Consider the following 25,862-nt stretch of genomic DNA (forward strand, 5'->3'; position numbering starts at 1 on the left):
TGATGAGGGTTTGAGGATATTACTGCAGTATAAATATTTTAAAGTTGTGGAGTTCAATCATCAGACATAAGTGTCGTCTCCTTCCCCACCGTGCTCTCTCTCTCTCTCTCAATCACATACACTAAACACACATACACCATTCATGTAGAGAGTAAACACTATGGCTATGGTGGGTTATTGCGCAAGTACGGCTGTTCTTGCGCAAGAATCCGCAGAGCGTCTACACTGCCCACCCGCTCTTGCGCAAGTAAATTTACAGTACGGCGTGATAAGAGAGGGCTCCTTGCACAAGAGTTACACTCTTTTTTATCAGATGTGAGCCCTCTTGCGCAAGAGCTCCTGCGCAAGAGGGCAGTGTGGACGCTTGTCAGGGATTTCTTGCGCAAGAAATCCCTATGGCTAAAATGGCCATCAGAGCTTTCTTGCGCAAGAGAGCGTCCACACTGCCATGGGAGCTCTTGCGCAAAAGAACCCTTGCGCAAGATGTTCTTGCTCAAGAAGCCGCCAGTGTAGTCATAGCCTAAAGGTTTTTTAGAGGGATTTGAGTCGTGCTGATTGTAATAGGCATTTAGGAGGTTGCCCTTCCTTCCAAGTTAAACTACAAGGTTTGCGGGGGGGGGGGGGGGGGGGAGTTTCCAGGTACTGCAGTTGGGTTCCTATAAACTGTCTCTTATATGACATGTTCCCTATACTCCAGAAGATGGGCATTAACTAGTCTTTCTCCTCAGTACTGTCAAAGCCAAAAGGCTGATGAGTCTTTGTAGCGATTTGCAGTCAGGCAGAGAGTAGCCAGCTCCCTCAGACACCTCTGGACCAGTAATATAATCTCATTCTCCATCATTACTCCTTGTTGGCACTGAACTGAGGAGCAAGAGTCCCAGAGAGGAGGATGTGTGTGTGTTTCCAGCCAGGCCACAAATGTAACTTTGGGTGGCCCTGACTGGAGTTTGGTTTTTCATTGTTGTTTGTGTTGTGGTTGTTTTGTGTGTGTGTTTTCCTCTAATAGTCCTAAAGCAATAAAAGTTTAGGTAAATTACGGATTTTAAGGATTTCATTCCTATAGTCCCGATACAAGCAAAATTCCTCATACTGCAATGGGATCTTTACATGTCTCAGATCTGCAGGGGCTAGCTTAAATTGAATAAAACTGTGAGTACAGTATAGGGGGCTTGGTAACAAAGAATTTTGCAAAAACAACAAGAGCAGGGAGCACAATGAAGAGCAGCAAGGGTTACAGTGTGTTTGAAAGTCCATGCTGGCTGTTAGAACACTGAACTTCTCGAATAAATTATGTCCCTTTAAAAAGTAATACTTTAACTGTAGATCTATACAGTGATAATTAAGAAGATATTGTTCTTCTTTCCCTCCCTCCTTCCCTCTCTCTGCAGCAGTTCTGTGGAAACTTTTAATACTGCGGCTTGAAACTTGGGCCTCTAGGTCTGAAATGCCTGAGAAAGCACTGCAGGCTCTAACTGTAAAACATTCCTTCGGTGGGCCCTGGAAACAGAGCGAGCTAAGGCAAGAGAGGTTCAGAGAGATCACATGTAAATGAGGGCTGGCTATAGACTCCCGAGGAGCGTGTTATTTAGTTTAAACCTGAACTTGAACTTGTGAATGTGTTCCTGTAGAAGTGGACAGAAAGCATTACTCTGTATAACAGGAAAACATCTTACTGATAGCACAGTACCAGCACTAAGAGATGGGAGGAGAGGGGAGAAATAGCTGTCCATCCTAAACTTTCCTGCATATTTAATTTTACATAGAGTGCAAAGTGACTTGGAAAGATATTCCTGCTACATAAAATTGGAAGAAGATTACAGGACTTCTGTACTATAATATATAAGAGGCTGTTTAGTAATTTTAAGGGGGAAAACAAATATATTTTACTAAGAAGCTGATAAATTCATAATGCTCTTAGAACCAGGAATTTTCTGAGCATTATATTGAAATATTATAAAATCATATATTGTGTTTCCTAATGACTATATATAGATACCACTTCTTTGTGAGTTGATCTATATTGATCTGGGTAGATGTAAATCTATTTCATAGCAAAAATGTTAACTACAAGTTGAACCTTTCTAATCCAGCACACTCTGGTACGGCAACCAGGGTCCAGCACAACTTGTGGTCCAGCATGATTTTGTTAGCCTGATGTACACTTATTATGAATGTGGCCAAGTTTCCCACAGTCCATAAAGATTGTTTACGGACACAAGTCGTTTACAGACACAAGTCCTGTCTCTCAGTATTCTGTGTGGTTATTTAGCTCCAATTTAGCCCTAAATGTCTTCTAGGAGCCCAATAAGCAGTGAAAGTGTTGATAATGCTGCTAGACAATATTGACCTCCTGTGGATCAGCAAATTCTTTGATTGGGCACTGCTGAGGTTCGGAGGGTGCCAGACTAGTGAGGTTCAATGTTTACTGTTCTCCTTCGGTAAATTGCCATTGTACTTTTGTAGAAGAAGACTTGGGTGAAAGGCTGAAATCGTTTAAAAAGATGTTTCCAGTATTGTCAAAGCCAACAGGTTGAGTCTTCGTAGCAACTTGCAGGCAGGCAGAGAGTTGCCAGTCTCTTCGACATCTCCCTGTACGCTCTCCTGGGCTCAGTAATATAATCTCATTCTCCATCATTGCTCCCAGGTGGCAATAGTCCCAGAGGCCCAAAAGTCTGTGTGTGTGTGTGTGTGTGTGTGTGTGTGTGTGTGTGTGTGTGTGTGTGTGTGTGTGTGTGTGTGTACATGTGCTAAACACACATTTACATTTTAATCCAATATTTGTAATTATGTTCACTTATTTACTACAATCTGTGTTGTTGATTTTTGGTTTCCCTTGCAACAGATGATATTTGTAAAATAAAAGTGTAACTCATGGAGTATAGGGTTGTTGGCATCTTCAACACAAGGTGCAGTTGACACCATCTACAGGTCCCATCATGCACTGTTTCTGTTCAGTTCAAGGGGAATGTTGCTTACTCTCTATTGAATATTACTCTCTATGAGCCAAATTATGTTAAAGATGAGGGCAGCTGCAGGCCACTTTATAGAACCTTGCAGGCTATATTTGTCTGGTGAGTCATCCTAGGCTATTTGAAATCCTGGCCCATTTCTGAGTACAACTGAACCATTTTTAGTTGTCAAATCTGTGTTTTCAATGAAAGTTTGAATTGGATGGATGGATGAAAAAACAGCTTATTTTTGGCAATAATGCAGTATATATCCACAAAGAGGGTCTTTTGGTATAAGAAATTCCAGGATTTGCTTTAGTATAGTTTTTATGTGACTGTATATAAAGATGACAGAGCAATGCAGTGTGGCATGGTTAGAATCCCTTTCCATGTGCCTGATTTATCATTGCAGAAGCCACACTCAACAGCTGGCTTGGCTTTATGTGTTGTATTTTAGATTAGGGATGTCTGGCAGATTTCAGATGACTTTAGCCTGGACTGTTTGGAATATTACAAAATAATTTTTTAAAATGTGTTTAAAGTTTCCTCAAATGTCTTAGCTGTGCCACCGCCATTAGCAAGTCTGTTTGTATTCCAGTCAGAAAAGTTTATGGTAGCAACAAATATCAGAGAACCCACTGGAAGTCTCTGAAAGATCTCAGCTCGCCTTAATCCCCTTCCTGTACCTCAGATCTCAAGTAACTTTCATACTGTGGGCTCACTTTAATGGATAGAATCTATTTTTCATGAAAAAGCAGGAAGTAAGCTGTCTTTCGTAAAAAGATTTACAAAATGTAATCATTGTTGAAATATTCTCTTTGAACTGCCTTGTCCGCAGGGGTGTCTGGCTCCCACTACCCCCGTTTCTTTAGAACACCCTTACAAGTTCTTCTAGTAGATCAGGTACACTGGTGGTTGAGTTCTTTGATGTCTTGAATGAATGAAAGAAAAGCATAATAAAAGAGAGCTGTTGATCAAGCATAAAATACTCTTTAAGCTGACAGAATGGCAGAGTTAACACATTCTAAGCTGCTTTTAGTTTTCTCCTTTTTTCCCTTACATTTTCCTGTGCTTTGTGTACAGTGGGGGTTTTTATTTTTTTTAAAGTCTCTGATCTATGTAGTTAGCCGCCCGCTAACAAAAACCAAAATAGGATTCTCTCTCTCTTTCTCTCTCTGTCCTCTCTCACTTTCTCACTCTTGTCTTATTTGCTTGACTACTTTTTTTTCTTCTTCCTTTCCCTTGTTTTCCCCCCTATAAACTAGGTTATGATTTAGCATTGCCGTGGCCAGCTTTCACTGTTTGATATGAAACGTAGAAGATCTGCTTTGCCTATTTCAGAGTCAACTTGGTAATAAATAAAAGGGCTCATTCTCTTAACTTTTTAGAAATGAGGCAAAATTCAAACTTCTCTGCTTCTCAAAATGTTACCAACATAAAATAAAACAAACCCCTTGCCTTGAAAAGCAAAACTAAAACTATAATAAAATGTATGGTGTAGTCACTTTGTTTTAGAGTCAAGAAAAAGGGAAAGTTTTCTTCTCATAGATCTCATTTAGATCTTAAGTTACCATACATAATTTATACATCATATTCAAAGTGCCTGGTCTGCTTGCTGGATTACATTTCAAACGTTTGCCATTGATAAGTCTTTACTGTATTATATTCAGACTAAATGTGAATGTCACAGTTCAGTCAACCTTTAATCCACTCTTCTTCAGGTTTGGAAAGCAGGGGGTCTATAGCTCAGAACATTGTTTTATGCTTAAGAAACATCTGGAGCCAGCTGGGATACTCACGGAAATAGTCAGATGTCTGGAACAGCAGCAACAGTTACTGCATTAGTGTGTTTGTAAAAAGTTTTTGGAGGGGCTAGGGTGACTTTAGAGGTGTAAAAACACTAGTTATTCACAACTTGAGGCTTCAACCCAAGCAGAACTTTTAACTGAAGTAAGTTTGTTAGTCCCAAGGTACTAGTGGTTTGGACTCCTATACATTTTTAGTAGTCAGCAACCAGAAGCCCACATTACAGAATCATTGCACATAATTCAATCCAGTTTGCCACAATTGGCATTCTCACAAAAGTTATTGGACACAGAACTACTGTACACCTCGCCTAGAGAGTTATACCCCTCCAGGGAGGAATTTTATCTTTTTGAGCCTGTGCAAACATGCTCGTACTGGCGGGTGGCCTATACTGTACTTAGACTTTGGACAATTAGAAGATTCACTCTGTTTTATTTCTCTTTGGGGATGGCCAGCTTAATGCTTCTGTCCCTTCTGGTATTTAGTTTTGGAAAATGTAATCACTAAATAATTAATCCGAGCACTAAAAAAAATAATTTCCACGGACACGTAAAATGACCTCAAAATGTCTATAATATTGACCTGTCAGTTTAGACGTAGTGGGTCTCCTAATGCTGGAGGAAACCCTGTTGAAACCAGTGGGCCAAATCCAGGACTGGTACAAAGCAGGTACTTCACCATTATACTCTTTTATAGAGAATTTACATGGAATAGCTATTTACATGGAATGCTGCTCACCTTAGTCACTCAAATGGGCCCTTTGAATTTTCATTGACTGTCTAATTTTGGCCCTGTTAATTTGAAATGCCCTACCATAAATGAGGGTGTTACTGGGAGTTTTAAATTAATGCTAGATAATCACTAAAACTAGTGCCCTATGGTGAATTTTCACAACTGTTTGACATTTGTGGCTAAGATTCAGTATGGCTACCCAAAGAGCCTCCCCGTTAGTGGACAAGTTATATGGTTATAGTTTTCATTTATGCTATTTCAGTGCCAGCTAGACGTCTGCCCCCGACCCCACATATTCCCACCAGCACAGCTCTTTCAGTGGGAGCTACAGCAGCAATCACGTTGGTTAAAATATCCATGCTTGCTTTCACCACCACTAAACTGCCACCAGTGGAGCAGTACTGTGGAAATTTTTAAAAATTGGTCTACTGTGGACAAGGCTTTAGATATAAACGAATTATGCTAAGAAAAATCTGTGTGGAGCATGCCAGAGATTTAAATGTGTGAATGTCCTCAAATAACCTACATAGCCTAGAGAAGTTTCAGCCAACTGTCACACCCAGTTCTGGATTCCACATTAACCACCTCCTTCCGCAGCGTTAAACTTTGCCCTTAAGGACTTTTGTTTAACTTTTTAATTTGAAAAACAGATACTGCTGCTTTACAGCCTCCACTTTTTTCTTTAAGTGAAAGGCCTCATTGTTATTTCAGGAAATGTACAGGTAGAAGTACTTCTGAAAAGTTTTTGTTTGTTTTGTTTTAAAACACACAGAAGATGCTTATGATTACGTTTCAGAGCCAGGATAAAATAAATCACTCAGGAAAGCTGTTTTGAGAAGATTGTATTAAACCATGGGCCTGATTCTGAATTTCTGGCCCAGGCAAAATTGTTAATAAAGTCAGTGAAGTGCTTTCTGCTTTTCTCTTGTAAATTGGCGAGTTTTCAGTGTGTGTTTCCCAGTTGTTCTTTTCAGTACAAAGGCCACAAGTGCCAAAAGTTGCTTACGATTTTGTATCTGTGCTATCTGGAGAAGAGCATAAAAAATGAATACACTGGTATTATCAAAGAAATATAATTGCCATTTCAGTCTTCTTTTGTTTAGGTTTGAGTCAAGTAGATATAGTTTATGGTTCGTAAAAACTTACTAATGTGAGGGTTCTAGGATCCTGGCAGTGTAAAGCTTCAACTTTCATGGTGCTGTAAATTAGGGGGGGGGAGGGAAGTGTGATAATACTCCTCAGAGAACAGTAAAATAGAGCTCTGCAATGGTTAAATGGAATTTTATAAGCACATTCGGTGTGGAACTGTTTTGCATTACATGAGTTGAATACCTTAGAGATGACACACATCTGCAGGCACTTTATTAAATCCTTAGTCAGCACTTTTCAACCTGATGAGATTACTTCTTCATTTGACTGGAGAAAGGAAAGCTAAGATCTTGTACCGGACTGCAGAATTCTTTTTGATGTTTCACCTTGAAGACTAGAAAAGGACAGTGAGATACTCTGTAGGTCAATACAGAACTGTAGTAATACTGATGACTATATAGCAGTAATTTTACTTAGCTAGGGCCTTTTTGGTCCAGTGGATTCATTTAACTCTAACCTCATTACTGCAAAAAAAAATTTTTTTTCAGTAAATATAGGTCAAAGCTAAATGTTTGCTTTTTCTGGTAAAATGCATAAGGAGAACTTCACCCTGCATTGTGTTGTGATATTGCACGCAGTTTAAATAAAGATGGAAAATTAAGAAAAAGAAATACTTTTGTTCCCTAGCTGGATACAGTACGATAGATTGCAGGACATGGAAGAAGGACAAAATGTAGGCTGTAGCCTGAAAGCATAGTCAAGTTAAATTGTGTTGGGGAGCATTAGCAAAAAATCCATAGATTTGGGTTTGCTTGTTTCACTAATCCATTATGCAAAGAATTCTGCAAATCTTAGAGTCAGAGCTGCATATACTGTTACAGAGGGAGTTTCCTGGATGAGTCAAAAGAATAATTGAACTTTTCACACATAATCCAACAACATTTAAACAAATGTGGACAGTTTGGGGGACATGGGTTCTGAATATTAAAATGATTGTCTAGGAAAATAGGATAATTATCTATGTTTATTTCTGCTGTAAAATATGAATTTAAATGGTATTTTGAGAGCGGGCTGAGAAAATGTTATGGTATTTCTGTTCTGCTGTCTCAGCATATAAAATATTTCATCAAAGAATAGTTGCAAAAATAGCCAGTGCTGTGCAGGTATGTCTTTGTCATTTGAATTTCTTATTCTTAAAATCAGCTTTTATTCAAAGGCAATTTGGATAACCAGATCCCTGGACACAAGTTTAAAAAAATATGTTTCAATTTAAGACTGAAAGGGTTAATTAAGTTTTTCATTGGTATTAAGATTGAACTGTGTCTGCTGGAGTCATATTGACACCCCAGTGCATGGTAACTCTACTCCTTTATTGACATGTTGCTAGTCAAGAGCACAATAGCACTTTGTGTCTGCAAATCATTGGTAAAATCATCTCAAGAAAAAAAAAAGTTTGAAAGCCTAACGCTAGACAAAGGCACAAGAGCTGCACTGCGCAGCTAAAAACTCCAGAGTCAGCAACTTCTATTGATTAAAAACTAACCTTTAAAGTAACTCTCAGAGTGTGTGGTTAGCATTTAAATTTAAACATGTCATGAGTTGATTTGTGTTACTGAATACCAACTCAGAAGGAGTTACATTCACATCAGATTTTTTTCTAATTCCCTTAAGCAGCTAAAGTATTTCATGAAATGTCAATAGGGCAGTAGAGAGGGGGGGAAAAAGGTGTTTTGGGGGAAGCAGGGGGGGGGAGCCAAACTGAGTCTTGTATTTCCTTTTCCCATGCAAATATTCAGCCCCAAAAGAAAAGTGTAGGGAGAGAAACACAATAATTAGACCTTTGTCTAACTTTCCCAAGTGCCAGAGAAAGACAGATTAATTAAATATACAACAGTGTTAGTTTTTGGAGTGGGGGTCTCTCTTGCTGTGTAGGTCATAAATTAGGCAGAATAAATACTTCAATGTGTTTGCAGTGGGCCTGCTACGTCAGAGCCACTGGAAGGTTGGTGGGAGGAGAGCAGAGTGTTTCTTGCTAATGATAGTCACGTCTGGGTCTGTCTGGTTGCTCCTAGCAACCAGACATGATGTAACACCAGGATGAACTTGAACTTGGGGGACTTGAAAAGGGAACAATAGACCAGAGCAATCAATAAAGCCTATTTCAGTGAAGGATTACAGAGCTGCTCTGGGGTAACCTTGTCTGCAAAGCACACACTGAATAGTAAGATGTGTGAAGAAACTTTTTGCTTTTTAAGAGGAGTGCAGAAGCACTGCAGAATTTTTTAGTAATGCAGTGAGAAGCCAGGAGAAATGTGGTATAGAAAAGTGCACCCCCTGCTGTCCAAAATGTGCAGTAAGACTCATTCAAACAAATACTGCATATTTAACTGTGCACTGAAGGAAGATTAGGAGTTTTAAACTGGTTTTGTGATACTTTACTAATTAAAACTCCAGACTACTTTAGCACCCCAATAATCCAAATCTAATCTATTAAAAATGAGATGACCAAAGGCAAGAAAGGACTAATTTAGCAGCGGCCTGGACATATTGCACAGTTGCTACTTTTTTTGAATTATTGGAAGATCTCAGTGTGTACTTGCTGGAATGATTTGCCTTCCTCGGTTCTTTAAAGCAAACGGTTAACAATGCACACCTGAAAACACAGGAAGTGTATTTTTTTTAAAAATCTGCTTCTGAAATAAAAATCTAGTTACGAGCCCAGGAAATTTTACCCCAATATATATAACTATCCTTTAACTGTTTACCCATGTGACCAGGCAAACCTTGATGGTAACCTACCAGAGCTTGGCAATAAAATGTTTTTTACCTACTTGAATGACCAAGTCTGAATTTTATCCCTTTTGCTCCCTGCTATGCACTTTCACAAAGCACATCCTTGTCAATTCGGGCCATTCTGAAAGCTATAACATTTGTATCATGATTGTAAACATACATGTGAAATTCAGAACAACTTGAAAATTATGAGTGTTATACTATCCAGGGGCCAATTCCTGGTTGCCTTATCTGTGCACATAACACTATCAAAATTAATGGGACTGTTTAATTAATAAGGAGAGCAGGGTTTGGCACTGCTTTTAAAATAATAAGGAACAGCTAAGAAAACACCGAAATATTTTTTTTTCTGTGTATCTTTGAGTGTAAAAATGATTTCATTTAATTACAGCCAGTCTAAGAATGAATACAAGAATCTGTATGCAATAATTGAAGCAGATATGGAGATGGTATGTCTGTGCTTAGAAAGGGGAAGGAAGGCAGAGTTAGCTAATGAATTGAATGGGGAACTGGATGACTGGCAACATTTCTCATACCATATTATTTATTTTAACAGTTTCTAGAGAGCCTACCACTGTGGCAAGAACTGTAATCTTGAAGTCTAGCATGGACTTGCCTTGGGGTCCTTTGTTAATATTAATACATAGTATTTTAGTTGATGCCCTATAAATCAAATGAAATGCTGAAAAGAATTGAAGGAAAAAGTTGATAAAACTTGTCATCAGTATGTATGTGCTCAACTATTCTTGTAATACGATATGCCAGGAGCTCATATAAAATGTAAAGAATCAGCAACAAGTCTCTCATAGCTGAGCCCTTCCCATCGTACTCTTGCCTTAACCTATAGTTACTTCTTGTTATTTTAATTCTCAAGAGAGCAGTGTATCATAGTCAGATGCAAATTCACATTCCGTTTCAATCTCAGGTTCTGATACTGATCTTACTCATATCTCTTTCACACTGGTGTGAATCCATCAAATGTCTTCTGAGCTCATTTGTACCTGTTTTACCTCAGTGAAAATGAAGCTACTTGAATTAAGCTACTCTTGATTTACACCAGTGTAAATGAGAATCCCACAGAGACCCCGACAGGCTTATTCTGATGCGGTGGAAAAAGTTGCTTCCTCTGACTGGGGAACTTCGGTGTTCCATGGGCTCACAGCCACATCATTTTTGGAGTGCTCAAATCAGCCATACTAAAGTGAACAGGGAAAGGTGAGTGGTAACTAATGCAATTAGCTCAATTGTAGATGTATTGGAAGGAGCTGCAAAGACCACCGCAAAACTTGTATTCTAATCAGGGGGAAAAACTCTGAGGACTTGACAGCTGAAAGTTTTTCTCTTTTTTTTTTGCAGTCCTGGTACCTGGGATAAAAGTGACAGCTTCTCATCACCCACCGGACAGACCACCTGACTCCTTCCCAACTCTGTAACATGGAAGCAGCAGCAACACAGTGCAGTTACTTCACATCAGTGGAAGGAGAGATGAACAGATATCTACAGCAAACTAGTACATGGAAATGGCAAATGTTATGGTCAATGGCAAAGGCCATAACTTTTTTGAGATTTTTTTTAAACACCTTAGGGACTGTTGTAATTTCTCATACGGTGCTGGAAATGGTTGGGCTTCATAATTTTTGAAGTGTTTCATTGGTAGTGTAAGTATTAGGTGACACTGGGTAGAACTAGCCTCTGCTGCTGCTTACTGACTCGCTGTTGTAACACACTTTCCATATGGAGCCTAACTGTTTTACAGCATTTTCACTGATTATTTTCCCATGCAGGTGTGAGACTTCTCGAGAAATCATGAAACACACTTAAACTGTAACTTTTGTAGTAGCTGAATTCTGCAATATATAGACTTACAGGACAGACATAGGGCATGTTTTTCTGTAACATATCGGGGGGGGGAAAATGCTGTTTTTTGTTTTGTTTTGTTTTTTTACAGTCAGCAGTTAGATACATAACATGAAAAATCTGAGCACTGTCAACAGGTTTTTTTCCACTCAAGTTGCAGAGCGATTTAAAACATCAAACTACTACTATTCACTTAAAAAAAAAAGAAAAAAGAAAAAAAAAGTTTGAAATGCTGCACTTACATAAAAAACATTTTTTTCAGCAATTTTCAACAATTACAAAAAAAATTCATGCAGAAATGGGGAAGTTGGTCTGTTTTGACAGAAACTGACAGGAATCAAAACAATCGAATTTTGAATTGAGTAAAGTGCAATTTCATTGGATAGCTAAATATCTTTGTAAGATAGAGATTGTTGAAAATTCTATTTTTGTTTTCCAAGTCCTTCCACCCCAGGACTCTAAATTATTGGGGTAAAAAACAGCCTTGCAAGAAAAAGGGGAGCTATTTTTGCTTTTTATGTTTTTTATTGTTAAACTTGTATCCCTTTAAAACTGAAGGAAAATTAAAAAAAAAATCTAATGGTGCTTTTACCACAATATGTTAACTACATTAAATGCTAATTAATCATTTTCTGTTATCAAAGCACATAACTAAAATTAAATCATAATATCTGTTAAATTTATAAGCTAAAAGTCACTATAGTGGATTATGCCAATTCTGACAAATGTTACGTGTTTCCGGCAGTATAGGGTTATCACTTCTCAAACACCTTGGGAATCATATGAAATAGTCCAGAAATTAAAACACCTCTGTGTCCCTGAACTGGTACTTTTTCTGGACTACAAAAAAAAAAAAGACAGAAACAAATGCTGATGTGACAACTTATGCCAGTTCTAAGCAAGGGCACTTGCTGAAAAAAAAAGTTTGGACCCCAAACGTCCTGTATCTTATGTATAAAAAAAAAGGAGAAAAAAAAGAAAAAAAAAGAGTGCAAGTGATTTTTTTCTATCAGACAGCGGAGCACCCCTTTGCTTCACATACAACTTTAAGAAGGTTTCCTATACTATACATATATATACGTTCTGGTTGGCAAGTCCAGCTAATCAGAGAAAGTCTCTGCATGTTCTAGTGTTAGTAACTAATTTTTATATAGTTAATGTAGGGTAAAGTAGAGTGCATTAAGACACAATATTGTAATCCCTATTCCAGGCACTTGCCTTTAAACTATGTTTGTACGGCCCTTCAGAAGGGTTTCTACTACTGTCCTATACAATCAAGTAACTGAAATTCTTGGGAAGACACTTTGCTCCTCATCTTTTCCCTGAAATAATGTTTTTTTTCTTAATTTGCACGAAACAAAAAAAAACAAAAACAAAAAATTCCATATCAATGTGCCTTGCCCTGGATAGCGATTATTTGTGGAATTGTTGCACATGTTCCTATATTGAAAGGGGATTTTTCCCTAGTCAAGCATTTGGAGACACTTTTTGTAAATGTGACTTTTATGTCAGCCATTGTCAGTTTCAACATCTAGAATTAAATAGAATGTTAGTTGTTCCGCAGATACGAGTAGTGTTTATTGTCCTGTATGGTCAGTGGCAGTGCTATTCTGAGATCTGTAGATGCTAGATTATCAGTATTTTTGGATGTTGCTGCATTTTACATTTTATTTGGAGTCTTCCTTTTGTTTTTTCCCAGATATATGAAAATATGCAATACCTGCTTATATCATGTAGAAAAGCTTAGCAATTATTAATTTTTCTTTTATTTTTTTTATTTGACCAAAGTTGGTGCTGCACTTGACGCAGTGTGTTTTAGGTGTTTGTCTTTGTACTTATGTGATTTTGAATGCACATGCAGGAAGGGCTCTTCTTAGAGAAGCAGTCAAACTGTGAAGCACTAAGCTGAACCCTGCTTCAAGCAATTTTTGTTTTACAATTGTTCCTTTCACAAGCAAGCCTTAAAAAAACTTCCTTTTTCTTCAGATCCCACACCCATTTTTATTAGCAGACTGCAATCAAGCCACATTCAACTAAAGTATATAATGCCCATTTTTATATGCACGTTTTTAAACTTCCAAGTTCTGAAAATTGTTTACTGGTTATTCTCTATTTAAGGAAAAAATAAAATGTTTTGGATTTTCATATGTGTCTGATAAGTGGTTGAGTAGTCATTTTGCTCTGTTGTATTGTGTGATTGTTAGTATATGGTATCACATCTTCTAGCCAGCATCCTTTGCCTTCCCTATAGCACTTAGCTGGGCATTACTTTATTAAGACATATGTGCACTAAAAAATAATAATAAAATTAAAAAAATAGCAGCTTTCAGTGCTTCACAGTGAAGGGAAAAAAGCCTAGACAAACATTTTGTCAGAACCTTGCTATAAGCCAAGGTATTACCAGTAAATTGGTTGTATATACAATAAAATTGCACCCTTTTTTAAACAAAACAAACTAAGCAATAGTTTGGGCAGTTAGTTGTTTTTAGTGAGCATGTTGTAGTCATGGCTGCAAAGAGAGAGAATTAAACTGCCCACTCAGAAGATATGTAATTTGTATGTTGTATAGTTTTATTGATTACACTGATTTATTCTACCCTATTTTATAATGCAGGACTTTTGTAATGTTGTTTAAATGAGGACAAATTTCTGTCAAATTAGCTTAGTGGAATTTCTGATTGTTCGTTATAAAGGCAGCGTTCATAGAATTGCTTTTTTTTCCCCTTTGGGAACTGGATTTAAGTTAAAAACTTTCCTGTTTCCGTTTTGTATGTATTTAAATACAGTTATTTTTCTTCTCTCAATGGTATAGCATATTCCTATGCTTGAGAAGTATAGGCTACTGAAGAACCATTGTAAATGGACAGTACAGGTATGCTGTATTTTTGAAGGCATTTTGTCATATTAAGTTTGATGACGCTAAGGTTTAGGCATTCTGATCAGAATTGCAGAAAAAATGTTTTAAAGGCTTTAAAACATTAGGTAGGCGATCAAGGGTGTTAATCAACAGTGGTTATAAAGTATTAAACACACTAAATTAAAATTTTGTTCACCTTATTACCATGCAGAAAACACAGCAGTTCAGTTCTGTTCACATATGGAGAACAAATTGTTTTTTATTCCTCAAAATAAAGTAAAAACTGGAGTTCTGAGCAAGACAGCCGCTTGGGGTGTGCAGCCAACAATAAAGAGAACGTGCAGGATTCAGGTGGACAGTATTGATTCCTAATTCAGAATCCAATTACACTTCCTTCCCCTTTTAAATTGTTTTATTAATTTGTTAAAATATAATGTGAACAACTTTTATTCCCTCTCTGGAAATTTTGTCAGACACAAATCCTGACTCAACGCCTCCTTCTCCTCAAATTTAAAGATTTAAAAATTGCTTGTCATGAATTGACTCCACCAGTTAATTCCTCTCTTTTCCTCTTGTTGAACTAGGGCACTGGCTTTTGTTATGCTGCGCACCCCAGCAATGCCATTATTTATTCCTCGTCCTTTATCATAAAACGTACAGGCTAAAGTTAAGCAGCCATGGCATACTTTGTCTCCGCTCTTTATTCCTCCCTCATCCCTCCTCTCTTGAGGTTGAGGGGTAAAGGAAACACAAAACTTTCCTCAACTCCACAGTATTCAGTCAGCCCACAGGAATATGCAAATCCTTCTAACTTTGTTTTTCTTTCACTATTTCTTTTTGTTCCAGGTATTTTGCAGCTTTGTAGTAACAGTGTTATAAAATATTTACTGTACAAAAAAATACAAAAAAACCCAGATACATAGCCTAAAACAGTTTTTTTTCCTTGTGGTGATTTTTTTTTAAAGAATGTCAGTTCATATTGTACTTTACATTGTGTCTCTGGAAATATCTTCTTTTTTTAATTATTTTTTAGAAGGCCTCCATCGAACAAAATTAAAAACACAACCGGCATGATAATGTAAGGAGAGCTTCAATGGCACCTAAAAAGAAACAACTTTCATGAGGTCTGTTGGAGGAAGGTCTCATGAAGTGAATGCTGCCTGCTAGGCAGGATTTCCATTAAATCAATCTTACAATGCCAATTTTGTCTTGAAGTCAATGCATGTATTGCTGTTTGACAGTAAACCCGGCTATGCCATCATCAAGTCCAAGGCTGTGCAATAGTCTAATTAGTATCGAGTACATTTTCCTTTTATTTTTTCCAATAAAAAAGCAGTGGGATGAAAATTGCTTTGATATATAGCAGGTAACATTGAAGCTATTCCATAGCACTTAACTGTAGTGAATACTGTGTCACCAATTCTGAAATCAATTTAATGTTTAATGCAAATCCATTACATGGTGCTATTACAGGCTGGCAAAATGATTTACAAAAATGTGACAACTTGGGCTCAATTCACTCTGCTTTCCAACAATGTAAATGCATAGCAGTGTTTATCTGCATGAGAACTATGCACTAATCTATCTGAAAAAAAAAAAAGAATATATCAACTTTGGTATCTACTTTCCGTTTACTTAAATCCTTGCCTTTTTGGTCATTGTTATAATGCCAGCTTTAGGACAGAAAGAATTATAAGAAAACCAGCATAATACCTGATATATTAAAATGTAGTGCCTGTGAAATCTGTATTATATTGCTCTTCTAAAGTAAGATTTTTCTACACCGGTAGCCTTCGCTGTCTGTCAGAACCTTCTGATATAGGTGATGTAAAATAACCGTACAATATTAATGCATGCTATTCCATAATGCTTAGTGAGCTGTATGAATATTACTCAAAGTTATGTTAGTCTTTTTTTCTGACTTGGTTCTTGTCAGATAGGTTTAAAGATATTTCACTGAGAACGCAAATTCTGTCTTTTCTTGATTTGGGGTGTTTTCAGTATTTTGGAGGTATACATTTACTTAAATTCAGTATTACTTGTGGGGGGGTTTCTTTTTCTTAGAGGGCAAGCATGGGTGTTGAGGCCAAAAGTCTGTCTCTGGTCAGATTTTTGTCTCAAAAGCTACCTTAAGAATTCCAAAAGAACGTATGTATAAATTTAAGAGACAGTTTTCAAACCCATAACTGAGACTTAGCTGATGTTGAAAGTGATTTCTTAATGGGCAGTGTTTAACCAGGTACCCATGCTTGACGCTTCTTCTCACCAGACCTCCTTGTATAAAAGGAAAAAAAAATCATTAGGAAAAAAAGAGAGAAAGTAAAAAAGAGAATCTCTTGTGGCTGTTTAGTTGCAATATTTTTCCTTCAAACAAAATTCTGTACAAACTTTAGGCATGATTCATAAAAGACCATTTGCTATTAACACGGGATTTTGGTGTACTTTTTTTATCCAAACGTGAGGACACTTTCTTCCCCAGTAGATGATTTAGCAAGCCTTGTACACAAGCACTCATCTGCCTTTCATGCCCCGTGAGAGCTACATATCCCACAAAGTGAGCAGAATCGCTCAGAAAAAGGGGTCATGGCAGGGATTGGAATGTCATGTCCAACACCTGCAGTACACAAGAATGTTAAGAGGAAAGGAGGATGTAGAGAAGAGGAGAGCTCTTTACTACACTCTGGCCAATACATAGGTTTTATACATTTATGTACAATGTTCCTCCTTTACAGAAGGAATTAATCTGTTCCATGCAAAATATGCCTAGGTGTGCTACCTCTGATTCCCACTAAGAACATTCATAAGAAAAAACTCTTGCATACAATCTAAACTTTTGTACTTTTTACAATGGTTTTTAAAGAAGACTGTTTTCCACTTAGTCTATGCTTTTGCTAACACGAGAACAAAATTATTTTTCTTTTCCCAAGTCTTCCCTTTCCTCCTTTCTTTTACAAATTAGCAATTTTATTTTAGAGAGAAGAAAGGGAAATAAGGTGAATAGTTATCTTTAGAGTTCAGTGTGTTAGATGGATGATTTCCCAGCTGTAAACTCTCGTCCTTTGCTATTGGTTTGGTTACTGCCATAGAAATGCAAAGTAGTTTATGGGCATGGATACCATACAGTGAAGATTTACAAAATGGTTTGCTGTAGACACACAATCGGTGGGAAGTCCCCATTCTGCACTTGTATTGTTTTTTCTCCAAAGTTAAGCATTCACCTAACTCTTCTTGTCCACTCAAATTCCTCATTTCAATTTTCAGTTTGCTCTCCAAAACACTTCTAATGGATGTTTGAAAGATCTGCTGGAAAATCACTTAGCACCCGTGTTAATACCATGTTGTCTTTATGATTTTGACTTGAGCCCCTTGTACCTCTCGTATACTTGTATTGACTCTCATAGTTACCATTTTAGTTTTACTGTGTTCTGTGAAAAAAAATTGTAATTGGTTGAGAATCACTGTGGGCATCCATTCTTATTCAACTAAATCTCCGCAGGTTTTTTGAGCTGGTGTGGATTAGTTTAACTCTTGTATTCAACCATTAGTGCTACCACCTTCTCACATTACAATACAATTACTGGAAGCAAGTACTGCATTTCCTATGCAACAAAAAAAGGAAAATAAAAAACTGCTAATGCTAACAAACTGCGTTGTTATTTACTTTGTGCTGTGCCCAGAAGTGTCCTTGGGCATTTATGGGGCCACAGTAATTATTGCCTGTTGAAACATGACATTATCAAGATATGTCACTGATCTCTTTGGGCCAGCTTCATGCCTTTTATCTGGGTTTGAGTCCTGTGGGTTCCACTTCATCAGCTGTTCCCCAGTCATGTGGACTTTCAGTTGAATTGACATAAATATGTAACACACTATAGTTTCTCAGTCCCATGGGTGTCCTGTTTACAAACATTATGAATCACTCTTCAATAGCCATTTGAAGGTTACATCATCAAAATAAAGATATAGTCAGCCTAAAATAAGAAGGGATACTTCTTACTCAAGCAAACAGAGAACATGTGTTAACTTAGAAAACATTTGGGTGAATCTTTAAGTACACTAATATGTGGCCACTAAAGTCACTAACCTTGCTCCTTAGCATTTGAATTTAATTTTTAGTGTCAACATTTTTATTAAGTAGGTCTAATCAAATGCCCACATTTCAGCATTTCTAGGAATCCATCATTTCATAAACATACATTGTTTTAGACCTGGTCAAAATTTTCTGACCACTTTTTTGTCAAAAAGGGGAGGAGTGTTTCTATAAGACACTGAATTTTACACACACAAAACCTGGTTGAAATTTCAAAATTTCTTATAGAGAATTCAATTTTGATAGGAAAAAACAACAACCGAAAACCTACCCTAATTTTTTTAAATACAATTTGCATCCAGAATGTTTGCTTGTTTTTATACCAGCTTTATTCCATTTCTGTAAATAGAGATATATTGTTTGGTTAAATGAGTTCACTATATGAGTTAATTTCCCCATGCATGGATAACCACATCAAAAAAGGCTCCAGCCATAACAGGGGTATTTGCTGGCATGTTCAGCAGCAAGGCCAGTGATGGGCACAGAGACTGACATCTCTGGAGGTGGTCTCCTTGTACAGTCCAGAGTTGAGAAACATTGACAAGGCAGTATAAGAAACCTTGTGTTGTTATGGACCATGGAGAATTTGCTCTATGGATAACCAGAAGGCTTCAACTTAACACGAGGTGAATGCGGTACTTTCTTCAGTGCTGTTCTGACACACTGACATGACAAAAGAACATAAATATTAACACAAAATTAAAATGCAATCCCACATATATCCCTGGCATCATTGAAATCTGATTTCTGTTGTCTCTGGTCAACTAAAATTGCTCTCACTAATGTCACTCATTAACTCTTTTTTTTCTTGTTGGTCATGCTCTTCACTCATTGTCTTGAGTGTCTTTAACTGCGCTTTCTTGATTCTCCTACCTCTTATGCGTTAATATTATTTTGTGTTAACATTATTTTATATTGATACTGGGAATGCCTGCACTGTACAAACACAAAAAAAGACACGATCCCTAACCTGAAAGGCTTACATCCAAAAAAAGACACAATGAACACACAGATGGCCAATAGGTACAAGAGGGCCATCACAGAAGTATGGAGTCCAAATGGTCCATCTCCTGCTAATGCAACATTTTAATTCTAAACAATTGTTAATACATTGTGAATGTATGAAGTACAGACAATCATTTCATTCATAGGCTATGGCTATATTGTAGCCTTCTTCCTCATTTTTTCAGGAAGAACGGCTCTTGCGCAAGAGGGGGATTTTGCGCAAAAAGGAGCCGCCTATACAGCTCCTTTTGCTCAAAAGCCTCTTGTGCATCAATATCTGCCTGCTGTCCCCATAACCAGAACCATCCTCACAGCTCCCATTGGTTGGAAACTGGCCAATGGGAGCTGCAGAGCAGTGCTTGCCGCCATGGGCAGCACATAGAGACCTGCTGCTCCCCTCCCCTCAAGGGATGCACAGAGACAGGCTAAGCTACCAGCCGGGAGCCACCTATTGCAAGTGACTCCCTGCCAGAGCCTGCACCTGACACCCCCCTCGTGCATCCCAATCCTCTGCCCCATGTCACAATACTCTCCTGCACCCAAACTCCCTCCCAGATCCTACACCCTCTCCTACTCTCCTGTCCCAGATCAGAACCCCCTCTTGCACCGAAACTCCAACTCAGATCCTTCATCTCTTCCTGCACTCCCAATATTCTGCCCGGAGTTCCCCGTGCACCCACTTGCCATCCCAGATCCCTCATCCCCTCCGTTAATATAGTATAAAGTGTGGCTTGTGACCACTTACCAAATTCTTGGAGCGGCCCCACTGCAAAAATTATTGCCTACTTCCAACATAAACTCTGGTCACTAAAATACATCCTGACCACTTTGGGCCTAAAAGTTTCATGAAGGATGTATTCAGATTTTCTCTAGACATCTTGTGTGCAGGGAACAGGAAAGGGAGTCTTCCACAGAAATGTATTAAAAAAATTCACCAACAGCTCACACCTTCTTGGGATGGCTTCACTATGGCTCTTACATGTTGAGAGGAACTGGTTATGCATTTGCTAAGTTATGTGGAAGATACGCAGTAAATATGCCAGAGGTTGTGACTGAATCCCTAAAGTAAAAAAGTAAAGCTCCCTTGACAGTTCAGTTGTAGGCATCAGCTATGCTCAGGCCAGGTCTACAATAGACCCAGGAGAACTGCTTAAGGTAAATAACGTATCTGGCGTCAACATACCTTAAGACGGGCTTGACACCATCTTGCCACAAACACTCCCATCAGCTTCCCTTTCTCTTCACAAATCAAGGAGTAATGGCGCTGATGTGGGCACCCTCAGCATTAAATTTATCAGGTCCTTACTAGACCTGCTAAATTGAATGCCAGATGATCGATCTCCAGCATGGCAAGTGGAGATGTGGCCAAAGAAATATAACTCCATTGGTGGCACTGCAACAGATCCAGTGAACCTTCTCTTACCAGGCTCAGGAGACAGTGTGTTTAAAATGCTGACAACCATATGGAGCTCCATTTACATTTATGCTCCCACTAGTAGAGCTGATGGGAAATTTTAGCCAAATTATGGCATTGGTGCAGAAATTACAGTTTGATTCGATGGTCTCTGATATTCAGAGGGTCAGTTTAGGTGATCATAAAGGTCCCTTCAATGAAAACTTATATGGGGGGAGGGGAAAGCCATGTGTAGAAATAGTGTTGGCACAACGATATTTCTTGTCGAAAAGTCACAGAATGGTGAGTCGGTGATCTACCACTCTGCATGAATGTGGTCAACTCATTTAACCTCCCTGCATTCTCAATTTCCTCATCACTCAGAATGAAGATAATAGGATTTGTCTACTTTCAGGGATAAATTAACACTTGTAAAGCACATTGATATAGTTGACGGGAAGGTGCACATTATTATTCCGACTAAAATGACTCTACTCAGATTGAAATGTACCCTAGAAGAATACATAATACATCTAACACAATGGGGGTCCCATTGATCAACAGCAAATATATGGCCAAGTGTAAAGTATTCACAATCACAAATGGCCTTAGGTAAAGATATTATGTAGTCATGTCTAGCGTTTACTGTAAAAATTAAGCATTCTACTGTTTCATTTACTGGGGCAGCCTCTATGACAGGCTCACATGGTAAGTGAAATACTGACATGCTAGGTTTAAGCCAATGTTGTCATAGCCCAATACTCGTAGGCAGCTGCCAGTCCTCGGCACATTCAAGCATAGCTTTGGCTCCAGAACTAATTTTTTTGTATTTCTATGCACAGAGGAGAGATTTCCATAATACATTCTGCTACTACATCTGGCTGAAACTAAGAGCAACAATAGAACCTGTTTACAGGAAGATTTATATGATCAGTATCTCATCGAAACATGTACTTTACTTTGCATAGATTACAAACACATACACACACACACTTGTCACAAAGGCAGGGTATTACTGCATAGTGTTCGAAAGATTGCAGCTGAAATAGAGATTTGAGAGTCATAGAGAAAACCTTAGCAAAGAATTTAAGATCCGCAATGGCACAAAGAATAGTCTCACCAAACTTCGTTTTTCAGTCACATAAGATCAACACCATTAAACTCATCCAGGTTGCACATTACTAAAACAAGAAGACAATTTTTTTAACCTCTAATTGATGAAGGTTTTTGTAATGGGCAAATTGGGTTTCACGTGCATTTTCAGCATACAAAAGAAACTTTTGAAGATCATTTCCATTTTAGTGTTTTCTCACACAACACTGTCTGGTTTGATTCTCATTACTAATAGAAGCATATTCTGAAAACTAGTTCACCACTAGGAATGGGAGGCTACATTCACGCTTGAAACACATAACTCCTTTAATAAGGTTGTGTTTGTTAGCAAGTTAGTGGACAGTGAAATGTCAAGTAGAATGTTGTCTACAGTGTGCGTATGTCAAATTTCAATGTTCTAGATAATCTAGGCTCTTTCCTTAATGCAGGCTACACCAAATTGCTTTCGTATTGCTGATATATAATCTTCAGAAATTTTCAATCTTCTTTCAGGCTTATTGTTATTATAATGATATCCTCAAGGGATTACTTATATGTCATGAAACAACAGCCTTTTAAATTCATGTTATGGGCTGATCTAGCTATTTAATCTTTTCCTTAAATGTAAATGTTTCTGATGATATGGAAAGAAAAGGAAGGAGAAAGCATTATTAAGGCAATGGGTTAGTCTAATGTCTTTTGTCCGCCAAAGACAAGCCATGACTGGAAATATTTATTGGTTCAATACTTCAGCAACATGGTATTAATTGCCTCAGAGTGTTTTGATAGGTAGTTAGCACAAGGGTATTAATGAAAATAGCACCACTTCATTTTAAAATTAACTACTTGGCCATTCAGCAACATGAGCTGATAAATTATAGCAATAAATTTGTGACTGAGATTTATGTAATCGTAACTCAAACTCAGGCCTGTGGGCACACTCGGACGAGGCGATGTGAGAAGTAACTTAGAAGCCATACTTTGCTATCGTTATCAAAGCAGTCATGCTTTTAGGCCTGCTTTGACTCCTTTACAACGTCTCACCTTCCCTACTCCATGGAATGGATAACACCTCTTCATACAGAGTTCTAATATCTTGCAAACAGTCAGGTACAATAGTTACCATACACCAGGTACATTAAAAAGGCTAAAGATGGTGAAATCCCTTTTGGCAGTTCCATGACACACAGTGTGTGAAATTTATATTGCGCCTGTTGATTTTTGTGGGATTTGTTTTGTTTTGCTTTGTTTTTTGCAAGTAGAGCAAGTCTTATAGTAGTAGTTGCAGCACTGAGTCTGGGATAGAAATGCTTCAACAGAGAGAGGCAGGGCTGCTGACAGCCCCTTTGTGGCCCTCAGCAGAGTGCGGGGGCAGCTGCCGGAAGGGGTGGGGTCTCTGGTGTAAGGGTCAGAGTTAGCCAGCCAGGCATGCCACCTAGGGTGTGTCTAGACTACAGGGTTTTGTTGACAAAAGTCCACTTTTGTCGACAAAACTAAACCTGCGTCTACACTACTGCTGAGTTCTGTCGACATAACGTCGACAGAACTCAGCAGTTTTGTCAACGCTGGTAAACCTCATTTTACGAGGAATAACTCCTTTTGTCGACAGAGTTCTGTCGACAGAAGGCATTATTACATCTAAACTGTCCTTTGCGTCCACACTGTTATGTCGACAAAGCAGCTTGCTTTGTCGACAGAACTGAATGTAGTCTAGACGCTCTTTGTCGACAGAAGCTTTGTCGACAGTATCTGTCGACAAAGCTTCTGTCGACAAAACCCTGTAGTCTAGACGTACCCCTAGAGCATGCCATGCTGCCCCTCCCCAATCCTTAGAGCTACCTGGAACATACGGTGTGGTGCTCTCACAGGGATTTGAAGTGTTGGGAGACCCAGGCTCCTTTAAATTGCTGAGCCCTGTGGCAACTACCTCCTCCCCTGCCATCAGTGGACCTGGAGAGAGGCATCTTCCTTCTCAAAGCAGGCATATTCCAGAGTCAATGGAAAGGTTCTAAAGCCCACATCTTCAAATGTATTCAGGTACCTATTTCCCATTGAAAGCCATGGGCATTGGATGCCTATATACGATAGACAATATGGGCCTGCCTGACTTCAGTAGGCTTTGGATCAGGCCTATATCAATCACGGAGTCTCAATCCCCTGTCAGAGGCAGGGAAGTTGTTAGAATACATTCGACCCTATTTACTAATGTTAAACAGTGGCCAGAATTTTCAGGGTGGACAGCGAATTCTACAGTCGGGCAACAAAGGGGGCTGATTTTCACAGGCGCACCAACTGCTTTCACTGAAATGAGCCATGGCTGCCAGTCATCACTTTTGAAAATCAGCTTGCTGAGAATGAGGTGTCTAAAGTGGCTTTTAGGTGCCAAACTTCAAACCTGAATGTATTGGTCCTAGTCATCTTCATTCTGTGGCTTACTTAATGAGGACTGAGTCTGGTGGAAATGTTTAGAGAGAATAACTCTGGTAACAGCCTCTCCCAAAGAATTTCTCTGACATTCTCTGTCCCCTTAATACCAAGATGTTGCCAGCACATAAGCTTGTTGCTTCTCAGGATCCCACCCTCACCAGATGTTCTTTCCCATCCTGCAGTCATCATCTTCTATAGCAGGCCAGGTAGTTGCTGTAGAAGTAAAGCCTGCTATCCACACCACTGGGCATGTAGAGGGAGCTCGGTGTAACAGCACAAGTGTGTTCCCCGGGGATGGAGTTGGACTCTGGATCTTCCATTCTTTACTGTACGCCATACTGGTCCGTGAGGGATGCCAGTACCCTGGCATTATTTAACCAACCTCTACTCGTCATGGTGTTCTGTCTCCCTCTACTGGAGTCCAAGCCACATATACAAGTTGATGAGCCTGCTACAGCTCATGGCTTTGGCACGTGGTTCTTGAGCACAAGGAAAAAAGGCTCATGCTTAAAGAATTATTATCACTATGGTGACAACTAGGAACTATAGTCATTGACCAGGAACCGATTGTGCTAGGCGTTGGTCCCTGCCTCCCAAGGAACTTGCAGGCTAATTATAAGATAAGAGACAGAAAGATGAGGGGAAACAAGTAAAGAATTATAACAATTTGGTCAGGATTGGTCCCTGCTCGCTGCCAGCCCAATTGTTGTGAAGTTTTTGTAGGTATCCTGGCAGAGGAGAATGGTGAGGCGGGATTAGAAACTCAATGAAGAGGTGGCTCTGCCGATGTCTATGGGAGTGCTTTCCAAGTGTGAGAGGCCACAGGGGACAAGGCACAAAGATATCGGCAAATGTAACAACTGCATGATAGAGGCTGGCATCTTGGCCTGGGCAGATGAGAGGAGAGCAGACAGTTGGGGTCAGGGATAAGCTGTGACAGGCATTGGGGGTGATCACAAGCCTCTTTGCTTGATATGCTAGAGAAAGGGGAGTTAGCGGGGTGCTGCAAAGAAGGAGTGACATTGTCAAAGCAATGGGCTTGGAGACTGATCTCTGCATAGCATTCTGGTGTCAGAGAAGGCTGTTCCCAAGCTCAAGCCCAGCAATCCAGCCATGGGCAGAGCATTACAGTTGCACACGATCCTGGGTGGCTGGGTCAGTGGACATGCAATTATACAGATTCACCAGCCATCCCTGGGTGAAGGGCAGGGAAGACACTGGCACCTGATGCTCCTTCAGCCATGGAGTCACCACAGTGACTGTGGAGTATCTCCACTGCCATTGTCCTCCTTTGGTCCCTCTCATTTCTTCAATACATAGCCCAGTGACTCTGCTCAGAAGGATTAGACTTGCCCCACAGGGAGATCAATAGGCTCACGAAGAGAGGATGATAGTATCTGTGGGAAAATAAAAAGAGGAAATAGAGCTGAGAAACAAAGACCTTGTTCACATGCAACTAAAAGAAATGAGACCATTGAGAGCTGTTCCCAAGCAGAAAGCTTAAAGTTTCCGGGAGAGGCAGGTGCTCTTTGAGCACATGTTGGGGGGTTGGATTGAATGTTTCAAAAAGCTTTGGGGCTGCAAAATGTCCCATCATGTGTCAGGCCTCGGGGTGAACTGAGGACTCCTGCTTCCCTGAGTTTAATGGAGCTCAGGCACAATGCACAGGAGATAAGATCGTGAGAGGGGCAGACTGGCCATCTGCTTCCCGGGAGAATCGTAGCTGCCCTTTGAGCTCTTGGCCCCAAAATAGGTTGCACACCTCATCTTGGC

The 25,862-nt window shown here is 39.1% G+C and overlaps 1 protein-coding gene across 11 annotated transcripts in view; it reads left to right on the top strand.

Annotated features, from left to right (window-relative positions):
• Nucleotides 1–17,727, top strand: part of NFIA (nuclear factor I A) — a 502,507-nt gene extending 484,780 nt beyond the window's left edge. For all 11 annotated transcript variants that reach the window (XM_006132338.5, XM_089780448.1, XM_089780447.1 and 8 more), the window contains one exon: nucleotides 10,725–17,727. In XM_006132338.5, the coding sequence (XP_006132400.2) occupies nucleotides 10,725–10,742 (18 nt within the window). In that variant the 3' untranslated portion in view covers nucleotides 10,743–17,727. The remainder of the gene's footprint in view (nucleotides 1–10,724) is intronic.
• Nucleotides 17,728–25,862: the final 8,135 nt, after the last annotated feature.

This window comes from Pelodiscus sinensis, chromosome 9 (genome assembly GCF_052426305.1).
Source record: "Pelodiscus sinensis isolate ZL-2025 chromosome 9, ASM5242630v1, whole genome shotgun sequence".
In the NCBI taxonomy this organism is placed as follows: Eukaryota; Metazoa; Chordata; order Testudines; family Trionychidae; genus Pelodiscus; species Pelodiscus sinensis.